Source organism: Staurois parvus, unplaced genomic scaffold (genome assembly GCF_062004578.1).
Source record: "Staurois parvus isolate SC_StPar_1 unplaced genomic scaffold, SC_StPar_1.0 ptg000132l, whole genome shotgun sequence".
Classification (NCBI taxonomy): Eukaryota; Metazoa; Chordata; class Amphibia; order Anura; family Ranidae; genus Staurois; species Staurois parvus.
This window is the reverse complement of record NW_028317928.1, coordinates 8,439,046-8,459,562: the sequence shown is the minus strand read 5'-3', so window position 1 is coordinate 8,459,562 and position 20,517 is coordinate 8,439,046. Positions and strand designations below refer to the sequence as shown.

Sequence of the window (20,517 nt, the reverse complement as noted above, 5' to 3'; positions counted from 1 at the left end):
TACTCTAGGCGGGGGTGCTCTGGTAAGATTGACAAATTATGGGGACTTTAGATACCCCGGAATTGGCACCTAGCTCTCTAATTTTCGATAGGCTCCTTGCCTAATTCTGTTGAACTTTCTACCCTTTTCCATCACCAAACTATGCATGACCCAGTAGTGGTCAGTATGAGAACTCTCGAGAACTCTCTTTACAGGGGGTTATGGTGCTTTATCATATTTGTATTTTGGTTTGAGTTATGTTATGCAGATAAATCTAGATTATGTTTTCTTTTTGTACAAGTTGAATAATGAGAAACTCGAACCATTACATTGTATTTGCAACTGTTTATTTAAATGACAAAATCTTACAACAGAAATGCATTCTTTTTAGGACACCGTACTGTATGAAAAAAGTCTTTTGTGCCTCCATTGTGTACACCAGGCACTGTTTATTTTGCACTGATAAATGTTCTAATTTTTGCAAGGGTTTCACAGATTTTGGGGGTACTCGTCGGGATGGGGGGAGAGAAAGGGCTGCTGGGAAGGAGGTTTATATGTTCTCTGTTTTTTGTACCTTATATACATAGCCTCATAAAAATTAGGCCATCCAAATGGGGCCTTTGGAAATTGAAATGAAAAAATTCCATACTTTTCTTTACAAAAATAATGCACAGGTGTACCTCGGTTTATGAACGCCTCGGTTAACTTAATTTTCGGTTTATGAATGAAAATCCATTAAAAATAGTGCCTCAGTTTACAAATTTTTTTCTCAAAATGAACGATTACTTGGTTTTCAGTGCATTTACGAATTGTTTTTTTATCATGTCCCTGTACAGTATTTATGCCTTTAAAGTGCACTTTATAAGAGTTTTGAACAGCTAAAACTTTTTTTTACTTTTTTCTGACCTCCAGAACGGATTAATTTATTTTCAATGCATTCCTATGGGAAACCGCGTTTCGGTTTAAAAAATTTTCGCAATACGAAAAGTCCCGCAGAACTAATTAAATTCATAAACCGAGGTACGCCTGTAAATGTAATGTACCAAATTTTGACCTAGTATGAGGTTCCTGTAATCCCCTGAACAGAATTAGTCTGAGAGTGGGAGGGGCAGGGACTTAGAGCCAATCAGGTGACTGGGCAAAAAGGAGGTGACCAGGCTGAATTGCTTAACCCCTTGACACTGAGCGCACGCAAATATGCAGCCTCTCGGTGTCTGCGCCTTGACGCAGAGCGGCCACATATTTGCGTGCCATTAGAAAATACATATGTGCTAAGAGTGTGCGCCCTGCGATCAGGACCTTTTCCAATCGCGACGGCGAATCGCATGACCCTAAAACCCCGCCCACCTCCCGGCTTCTGAAACTCTTAAAGGGCTGGGAGGCACCGCCAGTGTGAAGTGGTTAAAGCGGAACTTCATCCAAAAGGGGAAGTTCTGCTTGTTTGCATTCCACCCCCCCCCACTGCCACATTTGACACTTTTTGGAGGGGAACAGGTACCTGGCTTTGATAGGTACCCGTTCCCACTTCTGGTCAGATGCCCCACGGCGATCTGAGCTGGAAATTCAGCCCCCACCCCCTTCCTCCTGCTTCCGCAGCCTTCTGGGATACATGCGCAGAAGGAGACCAGCTGTAAAGCTGCAAGGCTCCACTACCGGTTTCCCTTATTGAAGATGCCAGCACCTGCACCCAAAGATGACTGAAGAATCAGCTCGGGGTGAGGACATCGCTGGATCCCTGGACAGGTAAGTGTCCTTATATTAAAAGTCAGCAGCTACAGTATTTGTACCTGCTGACTTAATTTTTTGAGGGGAGCCTGGAGCTCTGCTTTAACGGTCGTAGACTAAAGTCAGGCCAACAGCCTGACCCTGATGTTTAGTATGGCTGTGTAGATCTTAGGATGGACACAAGTACAAATACTGGATACAAATCTATTTACAGATAAAACTGCTGTTTTATATATTTAAACTGTTTGCCTGTAGGTCAACTTTAAGATTTATTTTCCTTAGAAAAAAAATTTACCATTTTCAGAAACTATTAGCCATTATAACTTCTCTGATGTAATAAAGACCGCCTTATGGCTTTTTGACTGTACAAGTTCTCTCGTGCATCATTTTGTCTTCCCGGGTTAACATTTTCCATATTCAGACATTGGAATTACATCCAAATGAATCTCCTGGTATTTGGTATGATGAAACTTGTTTAAAAAAAAAAAAATTACAAATACATATGGTAATAGTTTCACTCATGTGCCAGTTCTTTAGGAAATAACATCAATTCCATGTGGGAAATGTATCTCTCATGGTCACAGCAAAGCAGCTTCCCCCCCATATGAAGTTTTTTTCACGAGTGGCAAGAGGTCATTTCAAAAACATCTTTGGTGCAGTGAACATGAACCTCCCCCCATGTGAATCTTCTTGTGTTTGATAAGATTTGGCTTCTGCAAAAAGCAGTTTCCACACTTCAGACAGGAAAATGGTTTCTCCCCTGAGTGGGTCCTCTGGTGATTCGCAAGAGTCGACCTTTTATTCAAACATTTTCCACAATTGGGGCATGCAAAAGGCTTTTCCCTCGTGTGAGTTTTCTGGTGGGAAAGGAGGTTGTCCTTCCAAGCAAAACATTGGCCGCATTCAGAGCAAACGGCTTCTGTCCTAAATGGGTTCTCAGATGATTGGCAAGGGTGGATCACTCAGCAAAACATCAGCCACATTCAGAACATGAAAACGGCTTCTGTTCTAAATGGGTTCTGAGATGATTGGCAATGGTGGCTCATTCGGCCAAACATTTTCTACATTCAGAACATGAAAATGGCTTCTGTCCTAAATGGGTTCTAAAAGAGTCCATTGGTCAGCAAAACATTTTCTTCATTCAGAACATGAAAATGGCTTCTGTCCTACATAGGTTCTGAGATGATTGGCAATGGTGGATCATTCAGCAAAACATTTTCCACATTCAGAATATGAAAATGGCTCCTGTTCTAAATGGGTTCTAAAAGAGTCCATCGGTCAGCAAAACATTTTCTTCATTCAGAACATGAAAACGGCTTCTCACCTGTGTGTGTCCTCTGATGCAAAACAAGATGGTCTTTCCGGATAAAGCTTTTGCCGCATCCAGTTCAGCAAAAAGGCTGATCTCGTGAATGAGTCCTTTCATGGTTGGCCAGAGCTGACTCTTTGCTAAAACATTTCCCACATAAGGAACACGAATATGGCTTCTCCCCTGGGTGAGTTCTCTGATGTGAAAGAAGATGGTCCTTTAGAGTTGACCTTTTATAGAAACATGTCCCACATTCAGAACAGGAAAAAGTCTTACAGTGTGTCTTCTGATGATACAGAAGGTTCCCTTTCTGGGAAAAACACTTCCCGCACTCTGAACAGGAATATGGTTTTACCCCCGTGTGGGTTCTTTGATGTGCAACAAGGTTGCTTTTCCTGGCAAAGCATCGCCCACATTCGGAACACGAATGCGGCTTTTCCCCCAAGTGAGTTCGCTGGTGATGGGCATAGGCCGACCTTTCTGCAAAACACTTCCCACATTGGGAACATGAATATGGCTTCTCCCCTGTGTGAGTCCTCATGTGTGAAATAAGTTGGCCTCTCCGGATAAAGCCTTTCCCGCAGTCAGAGCAGGAAAAGGGCTTCTCTTCTAAGTGAAGTCTTTGATGGTTGGCCAGGGTGGACCTTGCTGCAAAGCATTTCCCGCATTTTGAACACGAATACGGTTTCTCCCCCGTGTGAGTCCTCATGTGTGAAATAAGATGGCCTCTCCGAGTAAACACTTTTCCGCAGTCAGTGCAGGAGAACGTCTTCTCTTCTAAGTGAATTCTCTGGTGGTTGGCCAGAGTGGCCCTTCCCGCAAAACGTTTCCCGCACTGGAGACAAGAATATGGCTTCTCACCAGCGTGAGTCCTCTGATGTGAGATAAGGTGTGCTCTTCGGCTAAATTGCCTACCGCAGTCAGGACATGAACAAGGCTTCTCTCCTGTGTGACTTCTCTGATGTTTAGCGAAAGCAGTGGCTTCCACAAAACATTTTCCACATTCGGAGCAAGAGTAAGGCCTCTCTGCTGTATGAGTCTTTTGATGGAAGATGAGATTTGCTCTTGAGGGAAAACACTTCCCACAGTCCGTACAGGAATAAGGCTTCACCTTTGTGTGGGTTTTCTGATGTTTAGTGAGTTTGATTCGAGACGTAAAACCTCTCCCGCATTCCAGGCACGAGAAAGGCCTTTCTCCGGTATGAACTTTTTCATGCGTAATGAGATTTGACCTCTGCGAAAAACATTTTCCACATTCGGAACAAGAAAACGGCTTCTCTCCTGAATGTATTCTCTGGTGGTTGGCCAGAGTTGCCCTATCAGCGAAACATCTCCCACATTCGGAACAAGGAAAAGGCTTCTCCCCTGTGTGAGTCCGCTGATGTACGGTCAGTTGGGCCCTCCATTTGAAACATTTGCCACATTCCGAACAGGAAAATAGCTTCTCAATGAAATGAGTCCTGTAGTGTCTAATGAATTTTTGTTTTTGAGAAAAGAATTTCCCACATTTGGAACATGAATAAGGTTTTCCCTTCCCTGGATCTTGCTGGTGGGAGGAAGGTTCTCCTCTGTGGGCCAAAGATTCTCCAGACTCAGAACATGGGATCAATTTATCAATTCTCAGAGATATATGATCGGTGTTTGGAGTGGAGATATGTGCAAAAGACCCCTCATGTGTAGACTGATTAGATGACAGGCCTTCACCGTGAAGGACCACATGGAGATTTTGGGTTATGAGGTCTTCTCCTGGACAATCAGCTGTAATGTTATCACCATTTCTTTCATCATTTGGCCAGAAAACTGGACATTTATCCATTTTATACCAGTCGTGTGGTCTATCTAGAGGAAGTAAGAAATTGGGGAGAATAAGAATCTAGGTGAGGAACCGATGAAATCACTGAATGCAACTAATGTTTGAACTTTGCCTTCCATCCACCTACCTCACAGTACAAAATTCACCATTGTTATAAACATTCCCTGAAACACCACCAGACATACTTACGAATGTTTTAAATCTGAACCAACCTAGGAGTCATAACAAGGATTACATTTCTATAATGCTTAAAGAACCAAACATGCTATAAAATATTAACTGCTTCCCTACCGCTGCATGTACAGGCGTACCTCGGTTTACGAATTTAATGCGTTCTTCGGGACGTTTCGTATTGCGACAATTTCGGAAACCGAAACGCGGTTTCCCATAGGAATGCATTGAAAACCAATTCATCCATTCCGGAGGTCAGAAAAAAGTAAAAAAAAGCCTTTTATCTGTTCTAAAGTGCACTTTAGAGGCCTAAATACTGTACAGGGGCATGATTAAAAATTAATTTGTAAATGCATTGAAAACCAATTAATCCATTCCGGAGGTCAGAAAAAAGTAAAAAAAAAAAAAGAAAAAAGTTTTATCTGTTCAAAACTCTTTATAAAAGTGCACGGTAAAGACATAAATACTGTTCAGTGACATGATTAAAAATTAATTTGCAAATGCATTGAAAACTGATTAATCCGTTCTGGAGGTCAGAAAAAAGTAAAAAAAATGTTTTATCTGTTCAAAACTCTTTATAAAAGTGCACTTTAAAGGCATAAGTACTGTACAGGGACAGGATTAAAAATTAATTCGTAAATGCATTGAAAACCAATTTATCCGTTTGTATTGCGAAAAAAAATCATAAACCGAGGCATTATTTTCAATTAATTTTCATTCGTAAACCAAAAATTACATTAACCGAGGTGTTCGTAAACCGAGGTACATTTTCGCCCCGTGTGCTTCTTTTTTACCTCCATATGTCCATAAAAGGAATTTTGTCTGCACACAGTTCCGCTAGCTGAGACAATGAGGCAGCAAAGGACATTGGGAAATCACCATAAAAGGAATTTCCTGTTTGCACACAGCTCCGCTAGCTGAGACAATGAGGCAGCAAAGGACATTGGGAAATGTTCCTGTTTGCACACAGCAAAGGCCAGACAATAAAAGCTAGAGCAGCAAACTATACTGGGAAATGTAGGAATGTACTGGAAAAAATGGCAGCGCCCAAAAATATTGCTTAAAAAAAAAAAGAAGCTAGAGTCTCAAAAATGCCGGATAGCTGCGTTTCTTTGCATTTTTACAGCCGAAAAACTCCTCTTCAAACACAGTGGTTCTAGGGGGGAAGGGGAGGGGGGTTCCAGCCTGAAAATGTCCCTGCCAAAAAATTGCTCATAAAAGCCTACGTCTGCATGGACACATAGGGTAACATGCTGGGGAATTTACAGGCTGAAAAAAAAAAAAAAAAAAACCTACTGACGCCTACTACAGCCACTGTAAAAACATCCATTGTGCATGAGGCATTAATGTTGTAGCTTTTCTTTTCTAGCTGTATTTATTACCCTTCTCACCTTACTTCTCATTTACTTTCCCTGTCTGAAAATCTTGCAGACTGTCTGCTCTTCCCAATATACTGACAATGAGCTGAAAACATTCTAGAAGCAGTCCCTCATTTTCAATGCATCATTCTAGGGAATGCATTTTTTTCTTGTTTAAAATTTTATTAAAGGTTTTGAATACAGTTTACAGAAAAAAAACAACATCAAGAGGGAGTTAAGCACAACCTGCACACAGAGAGGATACATGGATTGCACAGAATCATAGGAAAAATACCTGTGTGTCTTTAAGATACAAGAATCGGAAAAGCTTACAATCTACAGCTACGCTTCTTCATGCTAACTAGTTACTAAACCCCGGACCCCGCATTCACTATACCCGCTCTCCCCGGACCCTGCATTCACTATATCCGCTCTCCCAGGACCCTGCATTCACTACATCCGGTCTCCCCGGACCCTGCATTCACTATATCCGCTCTCCCCAGACCCCGCATTCACTATATCCACTCTCCCCAGACCCCGCATTCACTATATCCACTCTCCCCGGACCCCGCATTCACTATATCTGCTCTCCCCGGACCCCTCATTCACTATATCCGCTCTCCCCGGACCCCTCATTCACTATATCCGGTCTCCCCGGACCCTGCATTCACTATATCCGCTCTCCCCGGACCCTGCATTCACTATATCCGCTCTCCCCGGACCCTGCATTCACTATATCCGTTCTCCCTGGACCCTGCATTCACTATATCCGCTCTCCCCGGACCCTGCATTCACTATATCCGCTCTCCCCGGACCCTGCATTCACTATATCCGCTCTCCCCGGACCCCGCATTCACTATATCCACTCTCCCCGGACCCTGCATTCACTATATCCGCTCTCCCCGGACCCCGCATTCACTATATCCGCTCTCCCCGGACCCCTCATTCACTATATCCGCTCTCCCCGGACCCTGCATTCACTATATCCGCTCTCCCTGGACCCTGCATTCACTATATCCGCTCTCCCCGGACCCTGCATTCACTATATCCGCTCTCCCTACACACACACACCTGTACACAGCCCTAGAAAAAGTTGCAGTACTTCGTTGCCTTCACTCACAGAGCTACTGTATTGCACTCTAGGGGGAGGCAGAGAGCACAGCATGCACTCCTTCCTTTGCTCAGCTATTGAGCAATCTGATGGCCCCCAGTGGGAGTGACAGAGCCGGCCCCGAGTTCCGAGCCTTCTCAGCAAGATGGCCCTGGGGGACACACTCGATCCCACCTTATTTCCACTCGCCAATGCGAGCAGGTGAGTGGAAATTTCAAGCCCTAATATGGAGCAATAATTCTGGGTCTCTGTCATAGAGAGGAAAAAAAAAAAAAAAAGGGGGAGAAGGGGGGTGGGAAGCAGGCAGAGGCAAACAGAGGTGTCATCCAAGCGCCATGCAGGCATTAAGAGCAGGGACCATAACCTGGCCAGGTTCAGGTGGAGAGGTCTGCCATATAACGCACTGACGCTGATATAACGTGCCAATCACAGCTGATATGAATGCATTAATTCATAACTGCTTTGTCAACAAAATGATCATGTAGCGATCACATGATCTCCGGGCCCCAGGTACCAGGATCCACAATCCGCTGTGTCCAGTGGGACAGCATGTGGCACGCGCCCCCTGAGCTCAAGCAGGCAAAATGACATACATGTACGTGATTTCGCCTGCCATACCACCCAGCTGCAGTATATGCACTGTGGCTGGTCGGCAAGTAGTTAAACCGCCCACCAAGCAAGCTGCCAAGAAATCTTTAAAGGACTGTAGATCTGTGATCGATGCACCTAGGATGTTCAATGACTACTCAAATCAACACATGATCTTTATTGGTGCCTCCAGAGTGAACACCAGGCTCATAAATCAAAGTAATTGACTTTTACCTGTAATAGAACTCACCTAGGCAGATCTCTATAGGAACTTCCTCATCCTTAATCTTCACTTCTATTACTTCCTCAGCTTTGACAATTGTCTGAGTGTCTCCGGGGTCTGTGAATAAAGATGAGAGTGAAGCCCCCTGTACTGAGATGTATGAGAGACCCCAGAGAGGTGATAAGGCATAGTGAGACAAGTCCTAGTAAGGTGTGCACCTACGTGTATGGTATGAAGATGTTACATAGTTAGTCTGGCTGAAAAAAGACAAAAGTCCATCCAGTTCAACCATTAAAAAAAACAAGTTATAATCCTATACCCACAGTTGATGCAGAGGAAAGCAAAAAAACCCAGCAAAGCTTGATCCAATTTGCTCCTGCAGGGGAAAAAAGTCCTTCCTGATCCCCCGAGAGGCAATCGGATATTCCCTGGATCAACTTTATCTATAAATGTTATATCCAGTTATATTCTGTGTATTCAAGAAAGAATCCAGGACTTTCCTACAGCAATCCACTGAGCTGGCCAGAATCAACTCTTGAGGGAGTCTATTCCACATTTTCACAGCTCTTACTGTGAAGAAACCTTTCCGTGTTTGGAGATTAAATTTATTTTCCTCCAGTCGTAAAGAGTGCCCCCTTGTCCTCTGTGATGACCTCAGGGAATACCTCTGCACCGAGTTCACTATATGAACTACTGATGTATTTATACATGGAGATCATATCCCCCCCCTTATGTATTATACATGGCGATCATATCCCCCCCCTTATGTATTTATACATGCTGATCATATCCCCCCCTTATGTATTATACATGGAGATCATATCCCCCCTTATGTATTATACATGGAGATCATATCCCCCCTTATGTATTATACATGGAGATCATATCCCCCCTTATGTATTATACATGGAGATCATATCCCCCCTTATGTATTATACACGGAGATCATATCCCCCCTTATGTATTATACACGGAGATCATATCCCCCCTTATGTATTATACATGGAGATCATATCCCCCCTTATGTATTATAAATGGTGATCATACCCCCCCCCCTCCCCCCTTATGTATTATACATGGTGATCATATCCCCCCTTATGTATTATACATGGAGATCATATCCCCCCTTATGTATTATACATGGTGATCATATCCCCCTTATGTATTATACATGTTGATCATATCCTCCCTTATTATACATGTTGATCATATCCCCCCTTATGTATTATACATACTTGTGCACTCCCTGATTATCTCACGCCTTGACTACTGCAACTCCCTCCTCACCGGCCTACCCCAGTGCAAACTCTCCCCGCTTCAGACCATCCTGAACTCAGCTGCCAGACTCATCCACCTCACCAGCCGCTCCACCTCTGCCACCCCCCTCTGCCTCTCCCTCCACTGGCTCCCTATCGCCCAACGCATCAAATTCAAACTACTCACTCTGACCTACAAAGCCATTCACAACACTGCCCCTAACTACCTCACCGACCTGATTCCCAAGTACCACCCTACCCGTACCCTTCGCTCTTCACAGGACCTCCTTCTATCTTGCTCCCTGGTCTCCTCCTCACACGCACGTCTGCAAGACTTCTCCAGGTCCTCCCCCATCCTCTGGAACTCACTACCCCAATCCATCAGACTGTCACCTTCCCTCCTCACCTTCAGGCGCTCCCTGAAAACCCACCTCTTCAGGGAAGCCTACCCCACCCTCACCTAACTGCTGCTCTCCTTCATTCCTCCTACCACTCCATCCCCCACAGCCACTTCCTCCTGTACCACTACCCCCTCCCTCCCAGATTGTAAGCTCGAAAGAGTAGGGCCCTCTTACCCCTCGTGTGCTGTTCGTAGCTGCTGTAATGTTTCATGTATTGTCCCCCCCTCTATTGTACAGCGCTGAGCAAACCCTTTGGCGCTATATAAACTCAATGTAATGTAATGTAATGTAATACATGGTGATCATATCCCCCCCTTATGTATTATACATGGTGATCATATCGCCCTTATGTATTATACATGGTGATCATATTCCCCCCCCCCCTTATGTATTATACATGTTGATCATATCCCCCCTTATTATACATGTTGATCATATCCCCCCTTATGTATTATACATGGAGATCATATCCCCCCTTATGTATTATACATGGAGATCATATCCATCCCTTATGTATTATACATGGAGATCATATCCCCCTTATTATACATGTTGATCATATCCCCCCTTATGTATTATACACGGAGATCATATCCCCCCTTATGTATTATACATGGAGATCATATCCCCCTTATGTATTATACATGGAGATCATATCCCTGCTTAATCTCCTCTTCTGAAGAAAGTAAATTCAGTTCCTCTAATCTTTCCTCATAGCTGAGCTCCTCCATGCCTCTTATCAGCTTGGTTGCCCTTCTCTGTACTTTCTCCAGTTCCCCAATGTTCTTTTTATGAATTGGAGCCCAAAACTGAACTGCATATTCCAGATGAGGTGTTACTAATGATTTGTACCGGGGGAAATGATATCTCTCTCTCTGGAGTCTATACCTCTTTTAATACAAGAGAGGATTTTGCTCGCTTTAGAACCCGCAGCTTAGCATTGCATGCCATTTATTAAGCTTGTGATCTACCAGAACCCCCAGATCCTTCTCCACCATTGATCCCCCCAGTTGTACCCCCCCTAGTATGTAAGATGCATACATATTCTTAGCCCCCAAATGCAGAACCTTACATTTATCAACATTAAACCTCATTTGCCACAGAGTTGCCCAATTACATAGAGCATTGAGGTCGGCTTGTAAGTTGGGAACATCCTGATGTGAGCAAGTATGATCTTGTTAACCCTTGGATTACTGGTAGGTGTTCTATACATCACTGACTGCCTAGCAGATACATCAATACATTGACTGTTGGAGATTTAATAAGACAGAGAGAAACCTTCCAGCTACAGCCAACCGACAACCCCCAAGGGTGGGGGACCCAGGTAGCAGACCTTATTTGTGTCTGAAATCTTATGCGGGCTGAATTACATATTGGCAGATGCAGGACAACACAGACTTCTTATGTTTTGTTGAGCGTCTATTCCTCACCTGTGCTGATCTCTATAGGAACTTCCTCCTCTTCAATCTTTACTTTTATTTCTTCCTCCTCCTCAATTTTGATATCCTTCTGAGTCTCTCTGGTGTCTCCGGAGTCTATGAATAAAGATGAAAGTAAAGCCCCCTGTACTGAGATGTATGAGAGATCCCAGAGAGTGTGTGTGGGAGGAGACTGGTCACGTCTCAATGACATGATGCGAGGAGGAGAGCCGGAGTCTAATAGAGGCTGATGGCTCCTGACCCCCCCACTGGGCACATACTGTCCCCCCATTATTGTCTACTGACAGAGGAGGGGGGAGAAGAAGAGATTGTTGTAGTGACTGAAAAAGGAGAATCTGGGACTCTTCTCTGGATTTAACCAAGGTTCACACTTGCGGATTTCAGTGCATTTTCCAGTTTGCAGAAACGCACTACAGTCCACTTAACATGATTTTATATGGATCTAGTTCACACATGTGCGACCTGAGTTGTTGCGTCTTTTGGAAAGGGTCAGGGACTTTTTTTTTCCACAGAAGATTGCGTTTTGCGTGTAATAGACTTCAATGAACTCGCACCAAAAATGCAAGTGTTGTGTTTTTTTGTGCGTTTTGTAGGGAGGAGGGGTTTCCAATGGGAAAGTATTGACTTGGATGCGCCTTTGGAAGGATGTGACTTGGGTGAGACTTTGGATGGGTGCGACTTTTTCTTTCCTATTCCCCAAAAAAAAAAAAATGTTGCAAGAGCTCTGGTTCACACCAGTGTGACTTGTCATGGGATTTAAGAGTTTCAAATCGCATGACAAGTCGCACCCTACTGTCCGCAATGGAACCGTTCAAAACGATTTTGCAAGTAGTTCCTGCACTACTCTTAAGTGATTTCAGGTTCGACTTACATAGACATCTGGGCATGAAGTCACACAGATATCTTCCAAGTCGCACTGACATGCAACTTTGAAATGATTTTAAAGTCGATTCCAGTGTAAGTCACATCAAAGTGGCGCCCATCCAAAGTTGCATACAAGTTGCACCATTCCAATTGCATCAAAGTTGCGCCCATCCAAAGTCGCATCAAAGTCAATCATTTCCTATGGGCAAAAAAAATGCATCAAAAATGTGTGTTCAAAAACGCAAAATGCACCGTGAGATCGCGCAGTCTGCAATCTGCATAGATGTGACCCTAGAATTTGTGTTTAATACTCACTTGTGTTGATCTTTGGAAATATTTCATCCTCTTTGCACGGCTCATCACCTCCCATATTCCCCTTTTCTGCTTCTTCTTTCACTTTAACACCAATAAGATCTTCACCCTGAATAAGACACACAAACGTGGAACATTGTATTACATAAAAAAAAAACTGAACAATGTTACTCAAGAAGAAGCCTCTCAGTCCAACCTACCTGATCCTCCTGAGGGATCTCCTGATATTCCTGTGTGGAGTCCCGGGAATACAGAGGACAGGGACATCTCTCTGGTGGGTTCCCATTGCTGGATCCATCTGTAGGAAACACACACACTGACTGAATACATTGTTTCTATATCTTTATATCAGGAGGTAGGGATGAGCATGTTCAGATCCTTGTCTGAACTCACCTAATTGAGCCCATTGGGAAAGCTGTCACCGGTACTGGGCTTCTCATAAACGACTGAGGCATTCCCCGACTTGAAGGAGAATGCCCCAACCACAGATGCTTAGACCAGTACAGGTGATGGCTTCTTGATGGGTTTGGACAAGGATCAGAACTCCCCTGAGCTCATCCCTAATCAGAGGATGTGTGTATTTAGGTGGATCCTCAATACAAGAAATAAAAGCCTCCTCTTACCCGGTGATGTGAGGGGCGGCCGGTTCTCCATCATGACGTTCTTCTATAGATCCTTGTGTCCTTCTATATACTCCCACTCCTCTATTGTTTCTATGTCTTTATATCAGAGGATGTGTGTATCTAGGTGGATCCTCAATACAAGAAATTAAAGTCTCCTCTTACCCGGTGATGTGAGGGGCGGCCGGTCCTCCATCATGACGTCCTTGTAGAGGTCCTTGTGTCCTTCTATATGCTCCCACTCTTCTGAATGATGGAGTCTGTAGTTATAATGAAAGTTGGGTTGTAAAGCTCACAATAAATAACCGTTTTCAAACAACATGTACTGACCATAGATAATACGTGTTTATATCTAGGGGATCGGGAACAGCAGTTCTACTTACCCGATCCTCCTCCTCCTGACAGCCAACACTTTCCTCTATTCCCGAGCAGTGGACCATAACATCCATACCGATCACTGACTCTGTCCATTCATAACTGAAGCGTATGCTTCAGTTTGTGAATGAATGGGAAGCTCTGTACAGAGCTATTTCTGTCAATTCTTTATCTGCTGCTGGGGCTGCAGAGATGGAGATTGAGGGCTTGTGTCCTCAGTCTCCTTTCTCTGGCTCAAAGGTGAAACATCAAAGGTTTGCTTAGACCCCTCATATTTCACCAAAGCCCCCCCAACGGGGCTTCTAAAAAACTGTAAAGAAAATAATGAAAAACAAAAGTGTAGCAATAAATAAACGAAAGTGTTAAGAAAAAATAAAATAATTATAAAAACTATTGACACCAGTAGCCGAACTACCAGGGTCGGCACCCTAACATCCATTGTGGCTATGGGCTCTGCATGGGTCTTGATAACACCAGAGGATCTGCGACCCTCATACTGGTGAAGATGGTGTGGGGTCTAGCAGTGTGGAGGGAATCCGAGGGAGCATAGGATCAAGTAAGTTTAACTACAATTTGTGGTCCCTAGACATATTCGAGGATAGGCAGCCCCACTGCAAGGACAAATTTTCTTTTCCTCGAAGTTCAGCTTTAAGCCCCTATTCACATTGAGCGTTTTTCTGCTCATTTCCCCACACCTGACTGCAGAATCCCATTCTTTCCAATTGTCTCTTGTGATGGACTACCTGACACCCCGACTGGGTATCTCCATCAAACTACAGCTTCCTCCAATCTAGAACTAGAATATAGCAAATTTACCCCAAGCATCAGACACAACCAACACTGGAATAAAACAAGGACTGATTTTACTAACAAACAGCACAGCATTAACACAGTCTGGACTCTGGAGGTGATTAAACAAAGTGAACGCTTATCACCTAAACCTAATTACAGCAAACAATAGTTGATACCAGGAAACCTGGAACAGAAAGTGGTTTCTTAACCCCACATATGTTGGAATTCACCCCCTACACGTAGCACATGGCTCCAGGATAACCGGTCCACTATGCAGAGTATGGTGTTTCCTGTGACATCTCTGTTCACACTTGTACATTGCCCTATGCTCAGAAAAGTGCGTGTTCAGGTGTTTTTGATCCCAGTGCCAGTGCTTACACATTAGCTAGGCCTTGTGACCTGGTTACAAAAATTGCCTTAGTCTTGGCCAAAAGGCTTAACCCATGAAGCAATGCACAGAAAAAAAGCTGTGGTGTTGTGGCCGAGTTTCCCTTCTCATAGTAGTGTCCCCAACCCATAGTGACATTCAGAGCACCTCCGGGTCGCCACTTCTAGGAGATGCTTAACTCCTTGGGGTCTTTGCCTTCAAAGCCCCTGACCAGACAAGGTAGCGCTGCTTCAAATCAGGAGGCACTGGGCTCTTCGGAAACCCTGCACAACAAGGAAAAACTCCCGACCCCCACCTTTACCCAGTGGGTGCTTATTTTGGTTTCTTTCCCATGAGGAGGGTCCCTAGGATGCCAAGCATACCAGCAGGGATACTATACAAATAGCCATCCAAGCAAGAAGGCCACAGTGATGGCAGAAAACCCCTATTGGACACTGATAGGAACAGATACCACATTTGATGTTGGCCAATAAGCCAAGAAGGCTAACAGGTCATTATTAGAGATGAACTCATCTCTGCCCAAACTCCGAACTCGTCTCTGCCCAAACTCCAAACTCGTCTCTGCCCAAACTCCGAACACAACCCCAATGAGCTGTGGGCTGGGTCATCGCCACCGCTTTGTTTACATGAGCTGCGAGGGGGGAGGGAGATCATAGCCACAGCTCATTGGTTAAAAAGAAAAAAAAATGGGCCTGAGTTTGGACAGGGATGAGTTCGTAGGATTCCTTGAGCTCATCTTCGGTCATTATTAGGCAGAAACAACAAAATACATGTGAAGTCATCTACTGCACACTACCACAATCTTTCCATGGGGGTATCATTCCAATTGGAAGAAATACATAAAAAGAAAAAAGAGCTGTATTCTGTCAGTCTCCTAGACAATCGGTGGGTGCCGCCTCTCAAACATTGGCCAGCACCCGCTGATCGGCTTTTGCTGTGACCAATCACAGCAGAACCGGCGTGCCAGCAGCGTGCACGCACAAGTGCAGAATCACGTTTACATGCATGATTCTGCACAGCGGGGACACCCTGTAGCAGTATATGGGGGGCGGTCAGCAAATGGTTAAGGGACTTTACACATGCACCCCAGGAATTATTAACTGATCAGAAAGTGGTATCCTGTTTTATGATCAATTAATAACTCCTGGGGTGCATGTGTAAAGTCCCTTATATCCTTTTTTGTTTTTATAGTCATTATTAGGTAGACATGACCCTCAGAGATGGAAGGAAACGTCAGACATCTCTATGCAGTTTTCAGGTCATTAAAATAGTGCATGGTAAGCCGTTTCAATGACAAGCAGATCTACTACAAGCATTCACTTATCAATTACAACTTTACGACCCCCTAATATTATTATACCGTATTTATATAGTGCCAATAGTTTGCTCAGCGCTGTACATTATAATGGGAGACAGTACAGTAACAATACAATGCGATACATGAGGGGTTTGAGGGACCTGCTCCTTGGAGCTTACAATCTAGGAGGGAGGGGAGAATGGTACAGGAGGAAATAGCTGTGGGGGATTTAGTGGTGGGAAGAGCGGAGGAGATCAGCAATTAGGTGAGGGCTGGGTAGGCTTCTCTGAAGAGATGTGTTTTCAGGGTGCGCCTAAAGGTGAGGAGGGTAGGTGACAGTCTGATGGATTTTGGTAGCGAGTTCCAGAGGATGGGGAAAGCCCAGGAGAAGGGCATGGGAGGAGGAGACCAGGGAACTGGAGAGTAGGAGGTCTTGTGAGGAGCAGAGAGTGCGTGTTGGGTGGTAGATGGATATCAGGTCGGTGATGTAGTTTGGGGCAGTGTTATAAACAGCTTTGTACGTCAATGTTAATATTTTGAATTTTATGCGTTGGGCAATTGGAAGCCAGTGGAGGGATTGGCAGAGAGGGGAGGCGGATACGGAGCAGTTGGTGAGGTGGATGAGTCTGGCCGCAGAGTTTAGGATAGACTGAAACGGGGATAGCCTGTGTTGGGGTAGGCCGGTGAGGAGGGAGTTACAGTAGTCAAGTCGTGATACGATAAGGGAGTGGATGAGTTGCTTTGTGGTTTCTGGAGTTAGGAACAGACCTATTTTGGAGATGTTGTGGAGGTGGAGTCTGCATGAATTTGTCAGCGATTGGATCTGGGGCTGGAAAGACAGATTGGAGTCTAGAATGACACCTAGTACTTTGACTGATGGTGGCGTTGTTGGTCGCGATGGAGAGGTTGGGGGGGCGGTCTGGGGGGAAAACTAGGAGCTCGGTTTTAGCAAGTTAAAGTTTAGGTTTAGTTTGAGGAAGTGGAGGGACATCCACTCTGATATGTCGTTCAGAAGACTAGTGATTTGGGCGGAGACTGAAGGGGTGAGGTGAGGGGTGGAGAGATAGATTTGAGTGTTATCCATCGGCATAGAGATGGTAGTTGAAGCCGTGGGAGTATATCGATTGACCAAGGGAGGAGGTGTAGATGGAGAAGAGAAGGGGCCCAAGGACAGAACCTTGGGGGACCCCAACAGAGAGGGGGAGTGAGGGGGAGGTGGCAGTGTTATAGGTAACACTGAAGGAGCGTTGTGATAGATAGGAAGAGAGCCAGGAGAGAGCGGAGTCTCTGAGGCCAAAAGAGTATAGTTTTTTGTGAAGGAGGGGGTAGTCGACCGTGTCGAAAGCTGCAGAGAGGTCGAGGAGTAATAGCATGGAGTAGTGGCCTTTGGCGGTTAGCAGGTCGTTGGTGAGTTTGAGTAGTGCGGTTTTGGTGGAGTGTAGGGGACGGAAGCCAGATACTGGCTAATATTGAGTAGGTCCCCCTTTTGCTGCCATAACAGCCCTGACCCATCAAGGCATGGACACCACTAGACCTCTGAAGGTATGCTGTGGTATCTGGCACCAAGCTGTCAGAAGCAGATCCTTTAAGCCCTGTAAGTTGGGAGGTGGGTCCTCCATGGATCGGACTTGTTTTTCTAGCACATCCCACAGATGCTCGATGGAAGGAGATCTAGAGAATCTGAGGCCCAAGTCAACACCTCAAACTCGTTGTTGTGTTCCTCAAACCATTCTGGAGCCATTTATGTAGTGTGGCAGGGTGCATTATCCTGCTGAAATGGGCCACTGCCATCAGGTAATACCGTTTCCATGAAGGGGTGTAGTTGGTCACCAACAATGTTCAGGTAGGTAGTGCGTGTCAAGTAACATCCACATGAATGGCAGGAGCCAGGGTTCCCCCACAGAACATTGCCCAAAGCATCACACTGCCTCCGCCGGCTTGTCCTCTTCCCATACTGCATCCTGGTGCCATCTCTTCCCAGGTAAGTGATGCACACACACCCAGCCATCCACATGATGTAAGGGAAACCATGATCCATCAGACCAGGCCACCTTCTTCCATTGCTCCATGGTCTGATGCTCCCGTGCTCAGTGTAGGAACTTTTGGCTGTGGACATGGGTCAGCATGGACACAATGCTCTGTGTGTTCTGTTACCATTCTATCAGAACCAGCATTCAATTTTTCAGCTGCAGTAGCTCTTATATTGGATAGGACCACATTGTCCAGCTTTTGCTCCTCTTGTGCTCAATGAGCCTTGGCCACCTTGTTGCCAGTTACCCAGTTTTCCTTCCTTGGACCACTTTTGGTAGGTCCTGACCACTGCAGTTCGAGAACTTCCCAAAAGTAGGGTTGCCACCTCATCCCTTTAAAACCGAACACATATTATTTACACGGGTTCTGTGGCTGATTAAGGTGGCAATTAAACTTACCTAGTGCCTTACCTACATTAAATTAGCCTCAGAACCTGTGTAATTAATATGTGTTTGGTTTTAAAGGGATGAGGTGGCAACCCTACCCACAAGAGTGGCAGTTCTGGAGCTGCTCTGACCCCGTCGTCTAGCCATTACAATTTGGTCCTTGTCAAAGCTGTTCAAATCCTTACACTTGCCCATTTTTTTCTGCTTTCAACTTCAGGGATAACATATTAACTAGCTGCCTGATATATCCCACCTGCTTTCAGATGCCATTGTAACCAGATAACCATTGTTCACTTTACAAGGCAGTGGTTGGAATTGTATGGCTCATCGGTGGATAAAGCTTCAGTATAGCAGCTGGGACATCAGCCACTACCATCTAAGCGCTGCGTAAACGGCGTGCGGCGTCTCAACTGACCAACTCGTTTTACGGTAAGTACCTACAATTCCTCGATGGTAACTATTCCATCTAACCGGCTTATCTGGGTTAAGGAACGTCCCTTCTCTACGTATAACTGACCGATTTGATAGGATACGAGTGAGCAGCTCCATTCACCGCGGATTGCCCTCACATTCCTTCTGTACTGAAAGTATTGTAATTTCTCCCTTATATTGTAAAGCGCTGCGCAAACTGTTGGCGCTATATAAATCCTGTATAATAATAATTGTGAATATGCTCCAGCACCATCAGAGCTGACCATCTAATGTGCTACACATCAGTGGCAGGAAGATGAGGATTGGCGGAAGGGACATGATACCCCCAAGCAGTCCACACAGTGCTGGGACTCCCTTCTCTCATCATAACAATACTATTACCTTCTCCGCCGACCCTCCACCACCAGCTGCTGGACAGATAGAGCAGAGTTCCTGTAAGTTTGTTTTATTTTTTTTCTTGAGCTACAAGAAAATGGCCGGCTCCTTCACGCCTTAGCGGCCCTTTTCTCTCTGCGCACGCGCAAGCTACAAGAAAATGGCCACCCGTCTAGCTTTATTCTCGCTGCGCACGCACGAACTATAAACCGAGCACGGCCGAACGGCCGTGTAACGTACCCTGGAGAGAGCGCATAGGGTTCTTGCATTGCCTTATAAGGAAAACCCCGCCCACTGGGCGTCTGTACACGGAGCGACCGCTAGAGGACAAAGCTCCAACCTTACCACTGCAGAGAGGCGGCCATTTTCTTGTAGTGCAAGTACAATTTATGAAATTAGAATACACAAACATATTTTATTTATTATAATATATAATTTTATTATTATTATAATTTATTATTAGATTCTCTGTCAAATTACAGATGTCAACCATTTTAGAATAAAGTTTTGTTGGTTTAGCGGCCGTTTTCTGGTAGTGGGAGGAGTTGATAACTTCCTGGTGTGTCAAACTTTGTGGGTACTAAGGAGGTGGTAATAAAAGAAAGAAGGGGGTCCCAGCCAGGGGCAGGACAAGGTCATCCGATGCCCAAGGTAACAATGTCAAACTGCACCCTCTACCCCGAGGAGGAGTGGGCGGGCTTAAAACAGTGCGTGTAGCGCCAAGCTGAAACGTATGCAGTGGCTGCGGCGTCCTTTGGTGGAAATACATGCAATAACTTGAAACCCTCCCTACAACATTCAACCACTAATCGGGGTCTAGAAGTAATCAGGGGTCCCCATCCAGAAATACAGGGCGTAATCTGAGACCACCAACTGCAGTACAAGGAGACACCCCTTCCCAACACACAATTCCAGATGTATGGGGGAGATTTTCAGTGATCCCCACTACCAATGAGTGCCGGGGGTGATCAGAGGGGACCCCTCACTCCCATCCAGAATACAGACAAGTACAGGGGGACCCCCTTTTAGGAATATAGGACCCCCCTCTTGCAGAAGGAGACCCCTATCCTGGAGGAGTGCAGGGGGATGATTAAAGGGGACCTCTCCCTTCCATCCAGGCATCTAAACAAGTACAGGGAGACCCCCTCCAGGAATACAGGAACCCCCCTCCAGTAGAAGGAGACCATCCAGGAGGAGTACAGGGGGTTATTAAAGGGTACCCCTCCTTTCCATCTATCCAGGAATATAGACAAGCACAGTGAGACCCCATCC

At 45.1% G+C, this 20,517-nt stretch overlaps 1 protein-coding gene across 1 annotated transcript in view; it reads right to left on the bottom strand.

Moving 5' to 3' along the window:
• Positions 1 to 309: 309 nt before the first annotated feature.
• Positions 310 to 20,517, bottom strand: part of LOC149466300 (uncharacterized) — a 40,433-nt gene continuing 20,225 nt past the window's right edge. Inside the window, 1 exon segment of the mRNA XM_089672991.1 lies at positions 310 to 4,457. Coding sequence (XP_089529117.1) covers positions 3,000 to 4,457 — 1,458 coding nt within the window. The 3' untranslated portion in view covers positions 310 to 2,999.